General features: G+C 45.9%; 1 protein-coding gene across 1 annotated transcript; it reads left to right on the top strand.

The window, feature by feature from the left end:
* Positions 1 to 2544: 2544 nt before the first annotated feature.
* On the top strand, positions 2545 to 18249 carry LOC122932249 (olfactory receptor 51E1-like). The gene is made up of 2 exons (XM_044286547.1): positions 2545 to 2821; positions 16588 to 18249. The coding sequence occupies exon 2, from the start codon at positions 16619 to 16621 to the stop codon at positions 17582 to 17584; it is 966 nt and encodes a 321-aa protein (XP_044142482.1). The 5' UTR covers positions 2545 to 2821; positions 16588 to 16618; the 3' UTR covers positions 17585 to 18249.
* The last annotated feature ends 880 nt before the right edge of the window (positions 18250 to 19129 follow it).

Genomic DNA, 19129 nt, shown 5'->3' with positions numbered 1-19129 from the left:
CAACTTAACAACAAGATCTGTGATATAAATACGCCAAAAAGTAGTGTATAATGCATAATAAATGACCACTATAGTTTTTATATGAGAGCAACTGACTTGGAGCTACACATTATACCTCTGTTTGAGGTGGTCTCTATTGAACTCATAGGCTTGTCTGATGGGCCTCATTACTGGGTCAAAATCTGGACGTTCTGTAGAACTGTGCAACCCCATGTAGTCCACAGTATTGAAAGTGACTGTATATGTGTTTCTGAATAAATAAATAAATAATAGAATGATTTAAAAAAAAAATGAAAAATCACAAAAATATAAAAAAACATGGATACAGCTAAATGTTTCCATCTCAATATTAAAGCACACACTATACATAGCTCCTATCGGAGTGAATGGGGGGACGTGCATGGCCACCTATTCATGGCTACTTTGCCTTGTTCCATTATGGGAAGCTCAAGCTTTCACACATGTGATAGATCTGCACTTTTAACCATATTTAGCATTGCAAAAATGTGACCCTTTTATCTTCCCCTTTCCAAAGAAAGGAAATTCCCTCCCCGCTGTAAATTATATTAATAATGGCAGTGATGAGAAGGACACTTGAAGTATTCCTGTCGTTCGCACAGCTCCATATTTGTCTGGTGACCTCCTGGCTCTCATCCCAAACCTAGAGGAAGCCAAACTCTAAACAAACTCCATCTTGGAGGAAAGGCATATGGAGGTCCAGGATCTATGAGGACGATAAGTGATGCTCTTTGGGACGAGCCTTATAGAATCAGCGTTGTCAGTGTGACACATGAGGGCGGGTGTCTGACAACCCTCCCACAACCAGAGGCATGAAGCAGTACTTTTTTTTTTCAATGACTTTCTGGTAGAGCTAAGTTAAGGGGGTTTTAACCAAAGTTTCAAATATAATGAGCTGGAGCCTGGAGCTCCTGGAGAACAGTAGAGTAGAAGCATACGGAGGAGAACAGTCCTGGTGGATCTGCTGGACCCATGTATTTCATGCTCAGCAATCACCAGGGGTTTCTAAGGTTTCTGAGGCTTATGGATAGACCAGCATACAATGGAAAAGGAAGATTTTTTATTTTATGGTTGCCAATACAAATTAATGGAAAGTTGGACAAACTTGTAAATTTTGGTAAGATCAGCCAAGAATTTCCACCTAGGATCAGGCATTTTAGATTTAAATGTGCTACATATGTCCTTTTCTCACACATAATAAAAGCCACTGCCTGAACGAGGTGCAGGAGTCTAGAGGAGAACACAATAGTCTGCAGATGATATCAGAGTATGGAGAGAGAAAGAGGAGTCTGGAGAAAACAGAGGGGTCTGGGGACGACGACAAGGGAGTCTAGAGGAGTACAGAAATCTCTGGCAAGGGGCAGACAACTATGGAGAGCAGTCTGGAGGAAACAGAGGAATATCTCAGGGAACACAGAGTCTGGAGAGGGACAGAGGGATCAGGAGTAGGACAGGGGGTCTAGATGGGGACAGAGGAGTCTGGAGGAGAGTAAGGAGTCCAGAGGAAACAGAGAAGTCTCTAAAGGACTAAGGGATCTAAAAGTGGTAGAGTGGTATGAAATGGACAGGAGTTTGGAGGAGTATAGAAGCATCAGGAGGAGACAGAAAATCCTGGAGGGGGAAGAGGTATCTAGAGGGAAGAGGGGGAACAGAGTGATCTAGATAAAATCACGAATATTTGAATTGCGAATATTTATCGCGAATATCGGCACCTCAAGAATTCGTGAATATTTAGAATATAGTGATATATCTTCGTAATTTTGAATATTCAATTTAATTTTTTTATCAGTACCCATGAATTCTCAAATATAGGACGAGTTCACACGAACGTGTGTGATCCGTGGCCGTATTGCGGGCCGCAAATTGTGGGCCGCAATACACGGCCACAGTTCTGTGTGCTTTCCGCATCATGGATGCGGACCCATTCACTTCAATGGGTACGCAAATCTGGAATTGCGGAACGGCCGCACGGAACGGGACCCCTCGGAAGCACTACGGAGTGTGAACTCAGCCATATGGTAAATATTCACAAATATCACGAAATATCACAAATTTGAATATTGCCCCTACTGCTCATCACTAATGAGCAGGAAACTCAATTAAGAGCGTGGGAGGAGGCTATAAACATCTAACCCTGTGACAACCTCTCAAACATGATATACAGGCAAGTTGTCAGCAGTAATAGACAAATAGATGTTACTGCAGTATAAAGTGTGTGGATCTCATGTCTAATCACATGACATCATATCAGTGATGTCATCAGGGGATGGGCTGTGACAACCTCTCAGACATGATATACAGGCAGGTAGTAATACACATGTCAAGTTTAGGTGGTGCAGTCTGCGTGTAGATTTGGAATTCTGTGTTTCCTGCAGACGGGGGTGGGTGGTGCAGAGCGGGTTCTTGGCTGACTCTCAGCTGGCACCGGTTCTGTTTCCTCATAGTAATCGGCTGTTATGTCCGTTCTCATCAGATAATTTTCAGCCGCTTCCTCTTTCTCTATCACCTTCTGGAATCATTCAGATCTGCTCTTCTACCTATTGTTCTCCTCACAGAACCTCTGTCTTCTCCAGCCTCGGGCCGAACTCATCGCATCGTCTCGTTGTGTCCGTCACTGCTGATCCTGAACCAAGGAAATTCTAAGGACTCATCTCCAAACTCTTTAGCCTCTTCTTATCTGGGTGAAGTAGAAACACTGGCTCTGAATCCACAGACTACAGGGGACAACATGGTAGACAACACCACAAACACCTGGGCAAGACGTATGCACGAGCAAAATGTGAAGGAGGCTAATATCATATAGGTATGTCACTAACAAAATATACTATAAGATATATATATATATACACACAGGAGATACCCAGGTTATACCAGCATGGTTTACATCACTATAAACAAGAAGATGTACATATATAATTATAAGCAGGAGATGCCCAGGTTATACCAGCATGCTCCATATCACTATATGATACATAGTAACATAGTTTATAAGGCTGAAAAAAAGCCCTCAATCCATCCAGTTCGGCCCGCTTTAGGGGGAAAAAAAATTACTTTCCGACTCCAATCAGCTGGTTGACATTTTGATTATTTAGTGAAGCTGTGAATAGCTGCTCCAGGACGGCTCTTACTGGAAATAGTCATAGTGCTGGGTGGGTGACTACTTCCCACGTTCCAGGCCGGGTCTTGACTGGCCTACAAAAAACCAACAGCAGTGTCAGGTGGTGATGATGATGACCTCTCTGACAGTGGAGCTCTGTGGAGGGCTGTGTTGGATCAGAGTCTGAGCTGGAGTTGCTGTGCCTGAAAGACAATGCGGGGTCCACATACACCCCGTGGGGTTACGGTACTGTACAAAACCATACCTGTGTGATTCTAGATACAGGACTTTATTGTTTCTTTAATGCCGGCTGGAGCTGCCGGTCACTGCCGATTACTGCCGGTCACTGCCGATTACTGCCGGTCACTGCCAATTACTGCCAGTCACTACCGATTACTGCCGGTCACTGCTGATTACTGCCGGTCACTGCCGATTACTGCCGGTCACTGCTGATTACTGCCGGTCACTGCCGATTACTGCCAGTCACTGCTGATTACTGTCGGTCACTACCGATTACTGCCGGTCACTGCCGATTACTGCCAGTCACTACTGATTACTGCCGGTCACTGCCAATTACTGCCGGTCACTACCGATTACTGCCGGTCACTGCCGATTACTGCCAGTCACTACTGATTACTGTCGGTCACTACCGATTACTGCCGTTCACTGCCAATTACTGCCGGTCACTACTGATTACTGCCAGTCACTGCTGATTACTGCCGGTCACTACTGATTACTGCCAGTCACTACTGATTACTGCCGGTCACTGCCGGTCACTGCCGATTACTGCCGGTCACTACCGATTACTGCCGGTCACTACTGATTACTGCCGGTCACTGCCAATTACTGCCGATCACTGCCGATTACTGCCGGTCACTGCGGATTACTGCCGGTCACTGCCAATTACTGCCGGTCACTACTGATTACTGCCGGTCACTGCCAATTACTGCCAGTCACTACCGATTACTGCCGGTCACTGCCGATTACTGCCGGTCACTACTGATTACTGCCGGTCACTGGCGATTACTGCCGGTCACTACTGATTACTGCCGGTCACTACTGATTACTGCCGGTCACTGCCAATTACTGCCGGTCACTGCCGATTACTGCCTGTCACTACCGATTACTGCCGGTCACTACTGATTACTGCCAGTCACTGCCAATTACTGCCAGTCACTACTGATTACTGCCGGTCACTGCCAATTACTGCCAGTCACTACTGATTACTGCCGGTCACTGCCAATTACTGCCAGTCACTACTGATTACTGCCATCACTGCCAATTACTGCCAGTCACTGCCGATTACTGATGGTCACTGCCGATTACTGCCGGTCACTGCGGATTACTGCCGGTCACTGCCGATTACTGCCGGTCACTGCGGATTACTGCCGGTCACTACCGATTACTGCCAGTCACTGCCGATTACTGCCGGTCACTGCTGATTTCTGCCGTTCACTGCCGATTACTGCCGGTCACTACCGATTACTGCCAGTCACTGCCGGTCACTGCTGATTACTGCCGGTCACTACCGATTACTGCCAGTCACTGCTGATTACTGCCGGTCCTGATATTATAGTATAGATCCCACCCTTAACCCCTCCAGGACCCTGCCATTTTTAACCCTAAGGACCAGGCAATTTTTTGCAATTCGTACATGTGTCACTTTATGTGGTAATAACTTTAAAACGCTTTTACTTATCCAGGCCATTCCGAAATTGTTTTCTCGTTACATATTGTACTTCATGACACTGGTAAAATTGAGTCTAAAATTTACATTTTTATTTATTAAAAAAATACAAAATTTACCAAATACTTGAAAAAATTTGCAAATTAGCAAATTTCTATTTCTCTACTTTTATAATAGATAGTAATACCTCCAAAAATAGTTATTACTTTACATTCCCCGTACGTCTACTTCATGTTTGAAACATTTTGAAAATTAGACTTTCTTTTTTTGGGACGTTAGAAGGTTTAGAAGCAAATCTTCAAATTTTTAAGAACATGTCTAAACCCCATTTTTTATCAGGACCAGTTCAGGTATGAAGTCACTTTCTGGGACTTACATATTAGGAACCGCCCCTAAATAACCCCATTTTTGAAACCACACCCCCAAGCTATTCAAAACTGATTTTACAAACTTTCTTAACCCTTTAGGTGCCCCATGAGAATGAAATGAAAATGGGAATGAAATTTCAAAATTTCTGTTTTTTTTAGCAGATTTTAAATTGTAATCTATTTTTTTCTGCAACACATCAGGGGTTAACAGCCAAACAAAACTCAAAATCTATTACCCTGAATCAGGAGTTTACAGAAACACCCCATGTGTGCTCAAAAACTGATGTCTGGGCGCACAGCAGGCTTCAGAGTGGAAGGAGCACCATATCGGTTTTGGAGAACGGATTTAGCTGGAATGGTAATTGGGAGCTATATCGCATGTGAAGAAACCCTGAGGGGGCCCTACAGTGGAAACCCCCAAAAAGTGATTGCATTCCAAAAACTACACCCCATAAGGAATATATCAAGGTGTGTAGTGAGCACTTTGACCCATTGGGTATTTCACATATTTAGGAAACACTGAAAAATAAAAATTATAATTTTTCCCGGAAAAAGTTGCTTTACACCCACATTCTTCACTTAACAGGACAAAATGCACCCCATATTTTGTTCCCCATTTTCCCCGAATACGTCAACACCCCACATGTGCTCAAAAAATAATGTATGGGCGCACAGCAGGGCTCTAGAGTCAAACAGCTAAATATGGTTTGGGCAGGCCTGAATAAACAGACATGGATTTTAGCTCCCCAGAAATGAAAAACCCCAACAAGTCATAAGTGACCCCATTTCGGAAACAGCACCCCCGTACGGACATTTTAAGTGGTAGAAAGGGTACTTTTTAGCAAACAGGTGTCTCACTGAAGACAGAAACACTTGTGAGTGTCCTGAGGACCCCAGAAATGATACATTCTAATTCTAGCGGGAGAACATCACTATTTAAAGAGACCGGATGTGACTTTATTAAGACTTAATTAGGGCTATCCTGTACTATTGTTTTTACAATGTTTTATTGCTCCAGAAGAAGGGGGATTCCTGTATCTAACGTTAAGCAGAATATACAAATAAAGAAATTGATCGGAAGCCACCACGAATTGTGCTGACATCAATATCTACTATTCTACAGGCGATTCTGTAGATAAGCTTTTTATCTATATACCACTTTATATTTATTTATTAATCATTGATTATTTGTATCTCTTGATTGGGAACTAAAAGGTTGTTATATATAAACGGTTTGGAGCTTTTCCCCTCGGGTCAAAACAAAAACAAAAATGGATTGGCAAAAACATAGAGGGTACTATATCTGATCCTACTGTGTAATTACCTCCGTTCTATTCCATTTCTATTTCTTTATAGTTACTAACCAGCCGTGTCTCAGTTATTCCCACTGTCATAGCTATCATCCAGCCGTGTCTCAGTTATTCCCACTGTCATAGCTATCATCCAGCCGTGTCTCAGTTATTCCCACTGTCATAGCCATCATCCAGCCATGTCTCAGTTATTCCCACTGTCATAGCCATCATCCAGCCATGTCTCAGTTATTCCCACTGTCATAGCTATCATCCAGCCGTGTCTCAGTTATTCCCACAGTCATAGCTATCATCCAGCCGTGTCTCAGTTATTCCCACTGTCATAGCTATCATCCAGCCGTGTCTCAGTTATTCCCACTGTCATAGCTATCATCCAGCCGTGTCTCAGTTATTCCCACTATGTCATAGCTATCATCCAGCCGTGTCTCAGTTATTCCCACTGTCATAGCCATCATCCAGCCATGTCTCAGTTATTCCCACTGTCATAGCTATCATCCAGCCGTGTCTCAGTTATTCCCACTGTCATAGCTATCATCCAGCCGTGTCTCAGTTATTCCCACTGTCATAGCTATCATCCAGCCATGTCTCAGTTATTCCCACTGTCATAGCTATCATCCAGCCGTGTCTCAGTTATTCCCACTGTCATAGGGAAAATTCTTACCGGGATTTTACTTTCCTTGAGTCCGGAGGCAGCACAGAATGGGTTAACCTCGTCGTCATCTTTTCCAGGACCGCCCACCTAGAACATATTAATTGACAATTAATTAATCAATTCACTCTCCTATAAGGTCTCCTCCTCCACAATGCCTCCTTGTGTTTTAAAAATAATAGACTCCGACAAATAGTGGATGCCAAAAAAAGAGAATTTATTAGGGAGGGTATACTTGTGCTGCCTCCGGACTCAAGGAAAGTAAAATCCCGGTAAGAATTTTCCCTTTCCCGTTTCGTCCTCCGGCAGCACAGAATGGGATTTTTATAGATCTCAAAGGGGGGGAGTTTCAGAAAGAGCTGCCGACAATACGCCAGTGCCAAAGGCTGAACTTCTAGCGTTGATGTCCAGACGGTAGTGTTTCACGAAGGTGAGCGATGAAGACCAAGATGCTGCATTGCAGATTTCTTCTATCGGAACTTGTGCCATCTCCGCCCAGGAGGTGGCTGTGGCTCTGGTCGAGTGAGCTCTGACAGGAAATGGAGGAGGTATGGCCTCAAGTGAATACGCTTCCAGAATAGTGGACTTTATCCATCTCGCCAGGGTATCTTTGGACGGTGAGAGTCCTTTCCTTGGACCAGAGAAAAGGACGAACAGGTTTTCACTGCCTCTGAATTCTCCTGTTCTTTGGAGATAAATCTCTAAAGCTCTTTTCACATCCAAGGTATGACAAAGATTCTGTTCTTCATTGAGAGGCTCGGGGCAGAATACTGGAAGGAACGCTTCTCTATTTCTGTTTACTGAAGACGGCACCTTGGGCACGAAGAATGGCATGGTGCGAAGCAATATTCCATCTGGAAGGAAACGTAAGTATGGAAACTTGGAGGATAAAGCTTGGAGTTCCCCCAGTCTTTTTGCAGACGTGATGGCCGTGAGAAAAAGTGCTTTGTACGAGAGCCACTTGAGGTCAGCTTCTTCCAATGGTTCGAATGGAGAGAGGGTCAGCCTCTTCAGAACCAAGGAGAGATCCCAGACCGGAAACGGATTCCTATGCGTAGGGTTAAGTCTTCTGACCGCCTTAAAAAATCTGAGAACCAACGGATGATGGAGGTATTTATTCTCAGTCATGGAATTAATAGCGGTCATATGTGACCTTAGGGTATTGGGCTTTAGCCCTTTCTGGAACCCATCTTGGAGAAACTGAAGGATGGAGGAAACGCTAATGTTTTTATGGCCAGTCTCCGACATCCAGGACATAAATCTTCTCCAGATTTTGGCGTATTTTCTATTCGTAGAATCTTTTCTGGAAGAAAGCAGCGTATTAACAACTGACTGTGAGAGGCCTTTCCCCTCTAATCTACTTCTTTCAGCCTCCAAGCAGTAAGGTGTAGATGGCCCAGACTCTGGTGATGCAATCCATTCTGAATCAGAAGATCCGGACGTGGAGGAAGTTTCCAGAAGTGGCCTTTGGACAGCTGGAATAGGAGTGGGAACCATGACCTCCTCGGCCAAAAAGGAGCGATTATTATAGCTTGAGGTTTCTCCTCTACTATTTTCCTCAGGACTCTCGGGATGAGGGGGACTGGCGGGAAGATGTAGACCGACAGATGTTTCCAGCTCATAGAAAATGCGTCTACTACAGTGGGGTTGTCGTGACTGTTTAGAGAACAGAACCTGTCCAGCTTCTTGTTTCTTGCTGATGCCATCAGATCCCAGGTCGGTGTCCCCCATCTGGCTATGATCTGATGAAAGATGATTGGGTTGAGCTCCCAGTCGGCTTGATTGATCGTCTTCCTGCTCAGATGGTCCGCTCGAGTATTGTAGCAAGCTCTGATATGCATCGCTTTTAATTCCAGCAGATGTAACTCCGCCCACTTGAATATTTCCTTGCATAGCTTCAGAAGATGAGAGCTTCTTGTCCCACCCTGTTTGTTTAGATAAAATACGGTTGACAGGTTGTCCGACCGAATCAGCACGGGCTTCCCTGATATGTAGGTTTCGAACCGGTAGAGGGCTAACAGGACTGCTTTCATCTCTTTGTAGTTTGAGGACTCCATCTTCTCCTTGGAAGACCAGAGGCCCTGCACCCATTTGTCCTGGAGGTGAGCCCCCCATCCTTGACCGGAAGCATCCGTGGTGATAATCACTGGGGTGAGGAACTGAAATCTTTTTCCCATAGTCAGATGACTCGTGCGCAACCACCTTCTGAGACTCTGGATAGTAGAGGGTCTTATCCTCATTCTTGCGTCCAACTTGAACCCGTTCCGACGCCAAGCCTGTAGCATATCTTGTTGCAGATCTCTGCTGTGAATATTCGCCCAGGGAACAGCATCTGAGACTGATGTGAGATGTCCGAGTGTCCTCATTACTCTGCGGACCGATGGGAAATGAAGAGAAATCAATATTTTTATTTCTGTCTTCAGTGTCCTTATCTTCCCGGGGGGGAGATAGAGCTTCATGGCCTTTGTGTCTATTGTGAAGCCCAAAAAGGTCTTGGAGGTGGCTGGAATGATATCCGACTTCTCCCAGTTCACTAGGAATCCCACTGACTGTAGGAGTTCTATAGCTTTCTTTAAAGGGAACCTGTCACCCAAAAATCGTCTATCAAGCTGGTTACAGTACCTTATAGTGCTGTGTCCTCGTTTCTCGATGCACTTTTTCTTCGTTTGGCCGCATGTCTGCTCATTCCGAAATCGTAGTTATATTCAGCTGCTGCCCCGTGCTGCAAGTCAGGCTTGAAGTCACGGGGGCAGCGGCCTCGGCGTCTTCCATGGCCCTCTCCCCGCCCCCTGCCTCTGTGACTGACACCCGAACATCCGAATCCGGGACCGCGCTCAACGGCCGCATGCGCAGTAAAGGGCGGCAGGAGCGCGGTCCCGGCTGCCGCGCGTACTACGCGCCGTCTTACTTTCGCCGCACTGCGCATGCGCCCGACATCCTGTATCAAACGCGCCCGCGCCCAGATGCCGGGCGCGGGCGCGTTTGATACAGGATGTCGGGCGCATGCGCAGTGCGGCGAAAGTAAGACGGCGCGTAGTACGCGCGGCAGCCGGGACCGCGCTCCTGCCGCCCTTTACTGCGCATGCGGCCGTTGAGCGCGGTCCCGGATTCGGATGTTCGGGTGTCAGTCACAGAGGCAGGGGGCGGGGAGAGGGCCATGGAAGACGCCGAGGCCGCTGCCCCCGTGACTTCAAGCCTGACTTGCAGCACGGGGCAGCAGCTGAATATAACTACGATTTCGGAATGAGCAGACATGCGGCCAAACGAAGAAAAAGTGCATCGAGAAACGAGGACACAGCACTATAAGGTACTGTAACCAGCTTGATAGACGATTTTTGGGTGACAGGTTCCCTTTAAATGGAAACGTAACAGGGCTTCCGACTCGGCTGCAATTAGCCAGTCGTCCAGGTAGGGGAAGATCTGGACCCCTTGGAGGCGAAGTGCTACTGCAAGTACCACAGCTATCTTCGTAAAGACTCTTGGGGCTGAACATAGCCCAAATGGCAGGGCCTTGAACTGGTAGTGGAGTGTCACCCCATTTCTCCTGATGGCCAGTCTTAAGAATTTTCTCGACTCTTGACTTATTGGGACATGGAGGTATGCGTCCTTTAGGTCTAACGATGCCATAAACACCTTCCTCCTGAGAACCGCTGTGATGGATCTTATCGTCTCCATTTTGAAGCGGATCTTCTTCATATAACGATTCAGGTAGCGGAGGTCTATAATCAACCGACTTTTGCCATCTCTTTTTGGAATACAGAAGATCCTGGAATATACACCTGAATTTTTCTGAGAATTTGGGACTTCCTCCAGAACCCCTTTGTCTAGGAACTCTTTTAGCAATAGGAAGACTTGTGGATCTTCCCCCTTGCTGAGTACGAATCTGTTTCTTGGCAAGTAGTCGAGTTCTAGTCGATAACCTCTTCTTATAATCCCTAGGACCCAGATGTCTGACGTGATGCGACACCAGCTTTCGTAGAAGAGAGATAACCGACCTCCTACTCTCTGTCTTCTGGCGTCAAAACTCGGATTTTGGGGGTCTGTTGTCCTCTCCCTTCCTCTTAGACTTCTCCGAGGAGGCCCAGGCTTTCCGATCAGATCTCCCCCGTCCAGAACGTCCTCTGAAGTTTGATCTTCCTGAATCTTGTCCCCTATAGGGGCGAAAAAATCTGGTTTTGTCCCTGCGTCTGGGTTGCGGAAAATTCAAAGCTTTATCTTCTTTGTTAGCTTCCAGCAGTTTATCTAACTGTGATCCAAACAACTTCCCCGGTTCAAAAGGAAGAGCGCATAGGTTATTTTTTGAAGAGGCGTCACCAGACCAGATCTTCAGCCAGAGAGATCTACGGATCGAGTTGGCCAATGCCATGTTCTTGGCACACAATCGTATCGTATCAACCGGGAAGTCACAGAGAAATTCCGCTGATGATTTGAGTGTAGGCAATTGCTTGAGGAGTTCCTCTCTTGGTACTCCATCTTCGATGTCCCTGCCCAGATGGCTGAGCCACACTCTAAGTGCTCGAGCAACAGGAACAGTCGCCATTGCAGCCTTATTAAGAGAGGCGAGATATGTATGTTGTCTCTTGAGGAGACCATCAGCCTTCTTCTCCATCGGATCCTTCAACAGGGCTGAGTCATCAGAGGGAAAAAAAGATCTTTTTGCTAATCTAGCTACAGCCGGGTCCACTTTAGCCGGGGTTGCCCAGGAGGATGATTCTGCTGGATCTGTTTTGTATACACTTCTGAACCTGGATCCTAGGTTGATCCTTCCTACCGGACGCTCCCATTCTTTAGACATCACGGCATCCAGGACTGGGTGTCCAGGGAACACTGACGCCTTCTTTTTAGGAAAATAAAAAAGATCCTCTTCATTATGTTTGCTGCATTTCTCCTTATTGGCTTCCATAATATTCTTGACCTCTTTAATAAGCTGATTTGTATCTGCTTTGTCAAATAAAAAATTATCTTCAATAACGGGAGAATCCGAAAAGGATGAGACTTCTCCTTCAGAGCGCGACGATTTCTCAGATGAGGATGGGGAGCGCGGTCTTCTTTTAGTACTCTTTTTCTTTGCCTTGGATTTTTTCAGGAAGGCTTTAAAGAGGGAGACCATCTTGCTCGTTTCGTCATCCGAAGAACCATCAGGGTGAGAACATTGCTCACATACATTAGTGGCGTGATCATCCGGTAGGGATTGAAGACAGGAAATGCAGAGGGGTGAGCTAGACCTCCGTTTTTTCCTTGGCGGCGAGGGTTCCTGGGTATCCCGATGGCACCTTATGCAGAGATCCTGAGGGAAGTCATCTGGGAGTGGCTGCTCGCATGACTGACACATCCTGTGCCTGCTTTTGCGGGAACTTTTTTCTCCTCTGCCGGACGCGCTGGACATCTGAATGAAGAAAACAGAGCATTAAACACAGAATATGCTGCAGACTTCAGAAACATCCAGGTTCCCATATTATCAAAAGGTTTGCCTGACAATAGGACAGGCCTATACCTTTAAAACGCTAGAGCTCGGCTGCCAGGCACAACAGGCACCGAAGCTCAGCAACACCGCTCTTTTAAATTCAAATTTGGCGCCAGATCGGGGCAGAGGCCGCTTTAGATGACGTCAGACGCACTGCGCCTGCGTTCCACCAAACCGGAAGTATCGGCACCGGCGCTTCCCAAGCAGGTACTGCGGCTTCTTCAATGGCTGACGGCCGCTTCATACTCCTCGCATCTCTCCTGCGCCACGTGCAGCTGCGTCCACAGGTAGTCGTGCTTGAATGGGCCCTTTAGACTTGGATCGATGCCAGGAAGCGCTGGACTGAGGAGGTTAGCAACTGCTAGTTCAATCCCCGATCTAAGGGCGCTTAGCGGGTCAGACATGGAGCCAGGACACACATGGCTATCCCCATTCTGAGGCCTTGCACCTTGTCACAACAAGGCATAACGGCCGCACAATATCGGTGGGCTTCATCCTCAGATGAGGACAAAAAAAAAACACAAGGAGGCATTGTGGAGGAGGAGACCTTATAGGAGAGTGAATTGATTAATTAATTGTCAATTAATATGTTCTAGGTGGGCGGTCCTGGAAAAGATGACGACGAGGTTAACCCATTCTGTGCTGCCGGAGGACGAAACGGGAAAGCTATCATCCATCCATGTCTCAGTTATTCCCACTGTCATAGCTATCATCCATCCATGTCTCAGTTATTCCCACTGTCATAGCTATCATCCAGCCGTGTCTCAGTTATTCCCACTGTCATAGCTATCGTCCAGCCGTGTCTCAGTTATTCCCACTGTCATAGCTATCATCCATCCATGTCTCAGTTATTCCCACTGTCATAGCTATCATCCATCCATGTCTCAGTTATTCCCACTGTCATAGCCATCATCCAGCCGTGTCTCAGTTATTCCCACTGTCATAGCTATCATCCAGCCGTTTCTCAGTTATTCCCACTGTCATAGCTATCATCCAGCCGTGTCTCAGTTATTCCCACTGTCATAGCTATAATCCAGCCCTGTCTCAGTTATTCCCACTGTCATAGCTATCATCCAGCCGTGTCTCAGTTATTCCCACTGTCATAGCTATCATCCAGCCGTGTCTCAGTTATTCCCACTGTCATAGCTATCATCCAGCTGTGTCTCAGTTATTCCCACTGTCATAGCTATCATCCAGCTGTGTCTCAGTTATTCCCACTTTCATAGCTATCATCCAGCCGTGTCTCAGTTATTCCCCCTGTCATAGCTATCATCCAGCCGTGTCTCAGTTATTCCCACTGTCATAGCCATCATCCAGCCGTGTCTCAGTTATTCCCACTGTCATAGCTATCATCCAGCCGTGTCTCAGTTATTCCCACTGTCATAGCTATCATCCAGCTGTGTCTCAGTTATTCCCACTGTCATAGCTATCATCCAGCCGTGTCTCAGTTATTCCCACTGTCATAGCTATCATCCAGCCGTGTCTCAGTTATTCCCACTGTCATAGCTATCATCCAGCCGTGTCTCAGTTATTCCCACTGTCATAGCTATCATCCAGCCGTGTCTCAGTTATTCCCACTATGTCATAGCTATTATCCAGCCGTGTCTCAGTTATTCCCACTGTCATAGCTATCATCCAGCCGTGTCTCAGTTATTCCCACTGTCATAGCTATCATCCAGCCATGTCTCAGTTATTCCCTGTCATAGCTATCATCCAGCCTGTGTCTCAGTTATTCCCCTGTCATAGCTATCATCCAGCCGTGTCTCAGTTATTCCCACTGTCATAGCTATCATCCAGCCGATGTCTCAGTTATTCCCACTGTCATAGCTATCATCCAGCCTGTCTCAGTTATTCCCACTGTCATAGCTATCATCCAGCGTGTCTCAGTTATTCCCACTGTCATAGCTATCATCCAGCCGTGTCTCAGTTATTCCCACTGTCATAGCTATCATCCAGCCGTGTCTCAGTTATTCCCACTGTCATAGCTATCATCCAGCCGTGTCTCAGTTATTTCCACTGTCATAGCTATCATCCAGCCGTGTCTCAGTTATTCCCACTGTCATAGCTATCATCCAGCCGTGTCTCAGTTATTCCCACTGTCATAGCTATCATCCAGCCGTGTCTCAGTTATTCCCACTGTCATAGCTATCATCCAGCCGTGTCTCAGTTATTCCCACTGTCATAGCTATCATCCAGCCGTGTCTCAGTTATTCCCACTGTCATAGCTATCATCCAGCCGTGTCTCAGTTATTCCCACTGTCATAGCTATCATCCAGCCGTGTCTCAGTTATTCCCACTGTCATAGCTATCATCCAGCCGTGTCTCAGTTATTCCCACTGTCATAGCTATCATCCAGCCGTGTCTCAGTTATTCCCACTGTCATAGCTATCATCCAGCCGTGTCTCAGTTATTCCCACTGTCATAGCTATCATCCAGCCGTGTCTCAGTTATTCCCACTGTCATAGCTATCATCCAGCCGTGTCTCAGTTATTCCCACTGTCATAGCTATCATCCAGCCGTGTCCTCAGTTATTCCCACTGTCATAGCTATCATCCAGCCAGTGTCTCAGTTATTCCACTGTCATAGCTATCATCCAGCCGTGTCTCAGTTATTCCCACTGTCATAGCTATCATCCAGCCGTGTCTCAGTTATTCCCACTGTCATAGCTATCATCCAGCCGTGTCTCAGTTATTCCCACTGTCATAGCTATCATCCAGCCGTGTCTCAGTTATTCCCACTGTCATAGCTATCATCCAGCCGTGTCTCAGTTATTCCCACTGTCATAGCTATCATCCAGCCGTGTCTCAGTTATTCCCACTGTCATAGCTATCATCCAGCCGTGTCTCAGTTATTCCCACTGTCATAGCTATCATCCAGCCGTGTCTCAGTTATTCCCACTGTCATAGCTATCATCCAGCCGTGTCTCAGTTATTCCCACTGTCATAGCTATCATCCAGCCGTGTCTCAGTTATTCCCACTGTCATAGCTATCATCCAGCCGTGTCTCAGTTATTCCCACTGTCACAGCTATCATCCAGCCATGTCTCAGTTATTCCCACTGTCATAGCTATCATCCAGCCATGTCTCAGTTATTCCCACTGTCATAGCTATCATCCAGCCGTGTCTCAGTTATTCCCACTGTCATAGCTATCATCCAGCCGTGTCTCAGTTATTCCCACTGTCATAGCTATCATCCAGCCATGTCTCAGTTATTTCCACTGTCATAGCTATCATCCAGCCATGTTCTTTCAGTTATTCCACTGTCATAGCTATCATCCAGCCGTGTCTCAGTTATGCCCACTGTCATAGCTATCCTCCCAGCCGTGTCTCAGTTATGCCCACTGTCATAGCTATCATCCAGCCGTGTCTCAGTTATTCCCACTGTCATAGCTATCATCCAGCCATGTCTCAGTTATTCCCACTGTCATAGCTATCATCCAGCCGTGTCTCAGTTATTCCCACTGTCATAGCTATCATCCAGCCGTGTCTCAGTTATTCCCACTGTCATAGCTATCATCCAGTCGTGTCTCAGTTATTGCCACTGTCACAGCTATCATCCAGCCGTGTCTCAGTTATTCCCACTGTCATAGCTATCATCCAGCCGTGTCTCAGTTATTCCCACTGTCATAGCTATCATCCAGCCGTGTCTCAGTTATGCCCACTGTCATAGCTATCATCCAGCCATGTCTCAGTTATTCCCACTGTCATAGCTATCATCCAGCCATATCTCAGTTATTCCCACTGTCATAGTCCTCCTCACACATCACTAATTCCAGCTCCCCAGTTTTATTAGTCAGGCTTCTGGCATTAGTATACATACAATTAGGAGGTTTATGTATATGTTTACTCTATGCTTTTCCTTCTAAACTGTTCTAGTCCCTCCTTCCATTCCTCCCCCAATTACATTACCTCGCCCCCGGTCTCTATCTGCACTGATGTTCAGTAACGACTTTTATTTTTTATTTTTTTTTGCTTTCTCTCTCCTGACATTGCAGAAGATGCATCTTCCATAAGTCCACTCTGGTCATGTGGGCCAACAGCCATAACTGCAGCGACACCAGTTATTTCATCCTCAGCGGCATCCCAAGTCTAGAAGATCTCAGCTTCTGGATGGGTTTTCCTCTCATCTCAATGTACGTCATTGCTGTTATAGGAAACACCTCAATTCTCTACATCATCAGGGTGGACCAGGAACTTCATGAACCTATGTACATCTTTTTGTTCATGCTGTCGATGATAGACTTGCTGTTAGCCACCACAACCATGCCGAAAATGCTGGAGATCTTCTTGATGGATGGCAGGGAAATTACTTTCGATCTTTGTCTTACCCAGATGTTCTTCATACATTTTCTCTCCGCTCTGGAGTCTGGCATCTTGGTGGCCATGGCTGTCGATCGTTATGTGGCTATCTGCCACCCTCTACGATACTCGTCTATTCTAACCAGTGCAAAAATTTGTAAGATGTTTGCCATGATCTTGGTGAGAGGAGCTCTTGTTATGATTCCCATCCCTCTAATTATCAAGAGGCTTCCTCTGTGGAAAAACAATCAACTGACCCATTCCTACTGCCTGCACCAAGAGGTGATGAATCTTGCTTGTGGAGACATCAAAGTCAATATTATCTATGGACTATTTGTCATCCTTTCAGTCATGGGCATCGACTCGCTCTTTATCTTCTTTTCTTACATGTTGATCATTAAGACGGTGCTTGGTCTGGCGGAAGAGGCCAGCATGAAGGCCTTCAGCACGTGTGCCTCCCACATATGTGCCGTCCTCGTCTACTACATCCCCCTGATTGGTCTATCTGTCGTACACAGGTTCAAAAGCAACACAATGCCAAACCTTCATATTCTATTCGGGAATGTCTATCTCCTGCTCCCCCCTGTGATTAACCCCTTAATTTATGGGATTAAAACCAAACAGATCCGACACAGACTCAAAAAGTTATATGGCAAAATTTTCCATCGGAGAAAAAATTCCAGAAACATCTGATCAGAGCAGAATGTGGAGGATGCAAACATGGACCCTATAAAAGATGCACAGATGTTGAGGATGTATAAAGCTGCTGATAATGTGTGATATTTATGACATGTTTAACTAGTTTATATATTGAGAATGGGTAAGTGAAGGGAAGGTCCAGATATTGGGTTCTTCCATAGTGTATGAATATCTCCACCTCTTCTCGGTGTAAAGTCCTAGTGCTTCATCTAGTGATGTTTTTAGTATGGTTTCTGGATTTAAGCAACACTTGGCTTTTACATTTTCTGGCTTTTTATATGTGTCAGACTCCACCTACTTCTGTTTTTTTCTTCTTTCTCTATCTTGGGTTATCAAATGCTCATAATCAGCTAAAGGCACCATACCCACAGCTCCTCTAAAGGGGTCACTTGTGACTGTAAATACGGGTTTTCACAGGTCAAGTTAAAGCCAATTGTCGGCAAGTAGGCATTCCTTCCAGACAGTCCACTGCTTGTTCGGTGAAGGAGAAAGCTATATTTATGCAAAGTGCCACCTCCCAGGGCCAATCGTGTCCCAGGTTGTAGGAATGCTGAGTGGTGATGTGGTGTTATTAGTCGCTCCCCAGGGTTAGGCTCCGTAGAGTGATAGTTGGTGGAGTAAGAGTCCAGACTTGGTAAAAGTTCATCAGCTTTATGTGAATAAACTTGTATCCAGACAATATTTGGTCTTTCTCTTGGCTTCAGACGGTTTGGGGGTAAACTGGCAGGCAAACTGGGATACCGTGCTTTCTCTTTCTATGCTGTGCTAGACTCTGGAATTAAATACACAGATGAGATTATTTGTTGGCCTTAGAGACAGTAGCAGTGTGAATGAATGGTAGTGTCCGCTCTGGGTACTACATGTACATGAAACGATCTCATTCATGGTATGACGACGAGGGGTCGCTATTGTCATCACTCGTCCTCATACAGCTGTACTGTTTCTGGGCAGGAGATTGGTGTTTCGACCGCATGATCTTCTGCCCAGAAATGATAATTGATGTGCCTGCACGAACGACAAGATCACCCGAGCAAAATGCTCAGTCATCAGGTGATCAGCGGCACATTTATTCAGGCAGATTGTCGGGCACAGGAATTCGCACGAATCTTCATTCCAGATAATCCTAATCCACTTTAAGACTTCTCATCCATAGATTATTCTTAATTGTCTTTGAAAATGTTGTAGTCATTAAGCAAAATCTCTAATTCAAAAATGTATGGCTGTAAATCAGTTTTTTTACACCCTTCCAAGTCTTCCTTACCTGAGGGGCCCCATTACTAAGCCTGGAAGGAGTATTATTAAGTCTAAGAGAGTAATTCTTACCCTCAGGAGATCTCTTGTACACAGGTGGGAATCAAGGCACTCAAGTTACGGTGCCCAAGTTTGCCAAACCCGATGATCTCACTGGGAACAGCCAACTATGTTATGTGTATGGGTGAATCTTATCACCTCCCCAATAGATTTTTTGGGTGAAAAGGAGGCTGCGAAATGTTTCATTTGAATGAACAATCTTTTTGTTCGCTGTGTAGATAGGTCATC

Source organism: Bufo gargarizans, chromosome 3, assembly GCF_014858855.1.
Source record: "Bufo gargarizans isolate SCDJY-AF-19 chromosome 3, ASM1485885v1, whole genome shotgun sequence".
Classification (NCBI taxonomy): domain Eukaryota; kingdom Metazoa; phylum Chordata; class Amphibia; order Anura; family Bufonidae; genus Bufo; species Bufo gargarizans.
The sequence above is the reverse complement of the archived record's forward strand: the minus strand, read 5'-3'. Positions and strand labels throughout refer to the sequence as shown.

What these genes read in the sequence shown, in the direction of transcription:
- LOC122932249 (XM_044286547.1), top strand. Translation starts at nt 16,619, where the DNA reads ATGTGGGCCAACAGCCATAACTGCAGCGACACCAGTTATTTCATCCTC.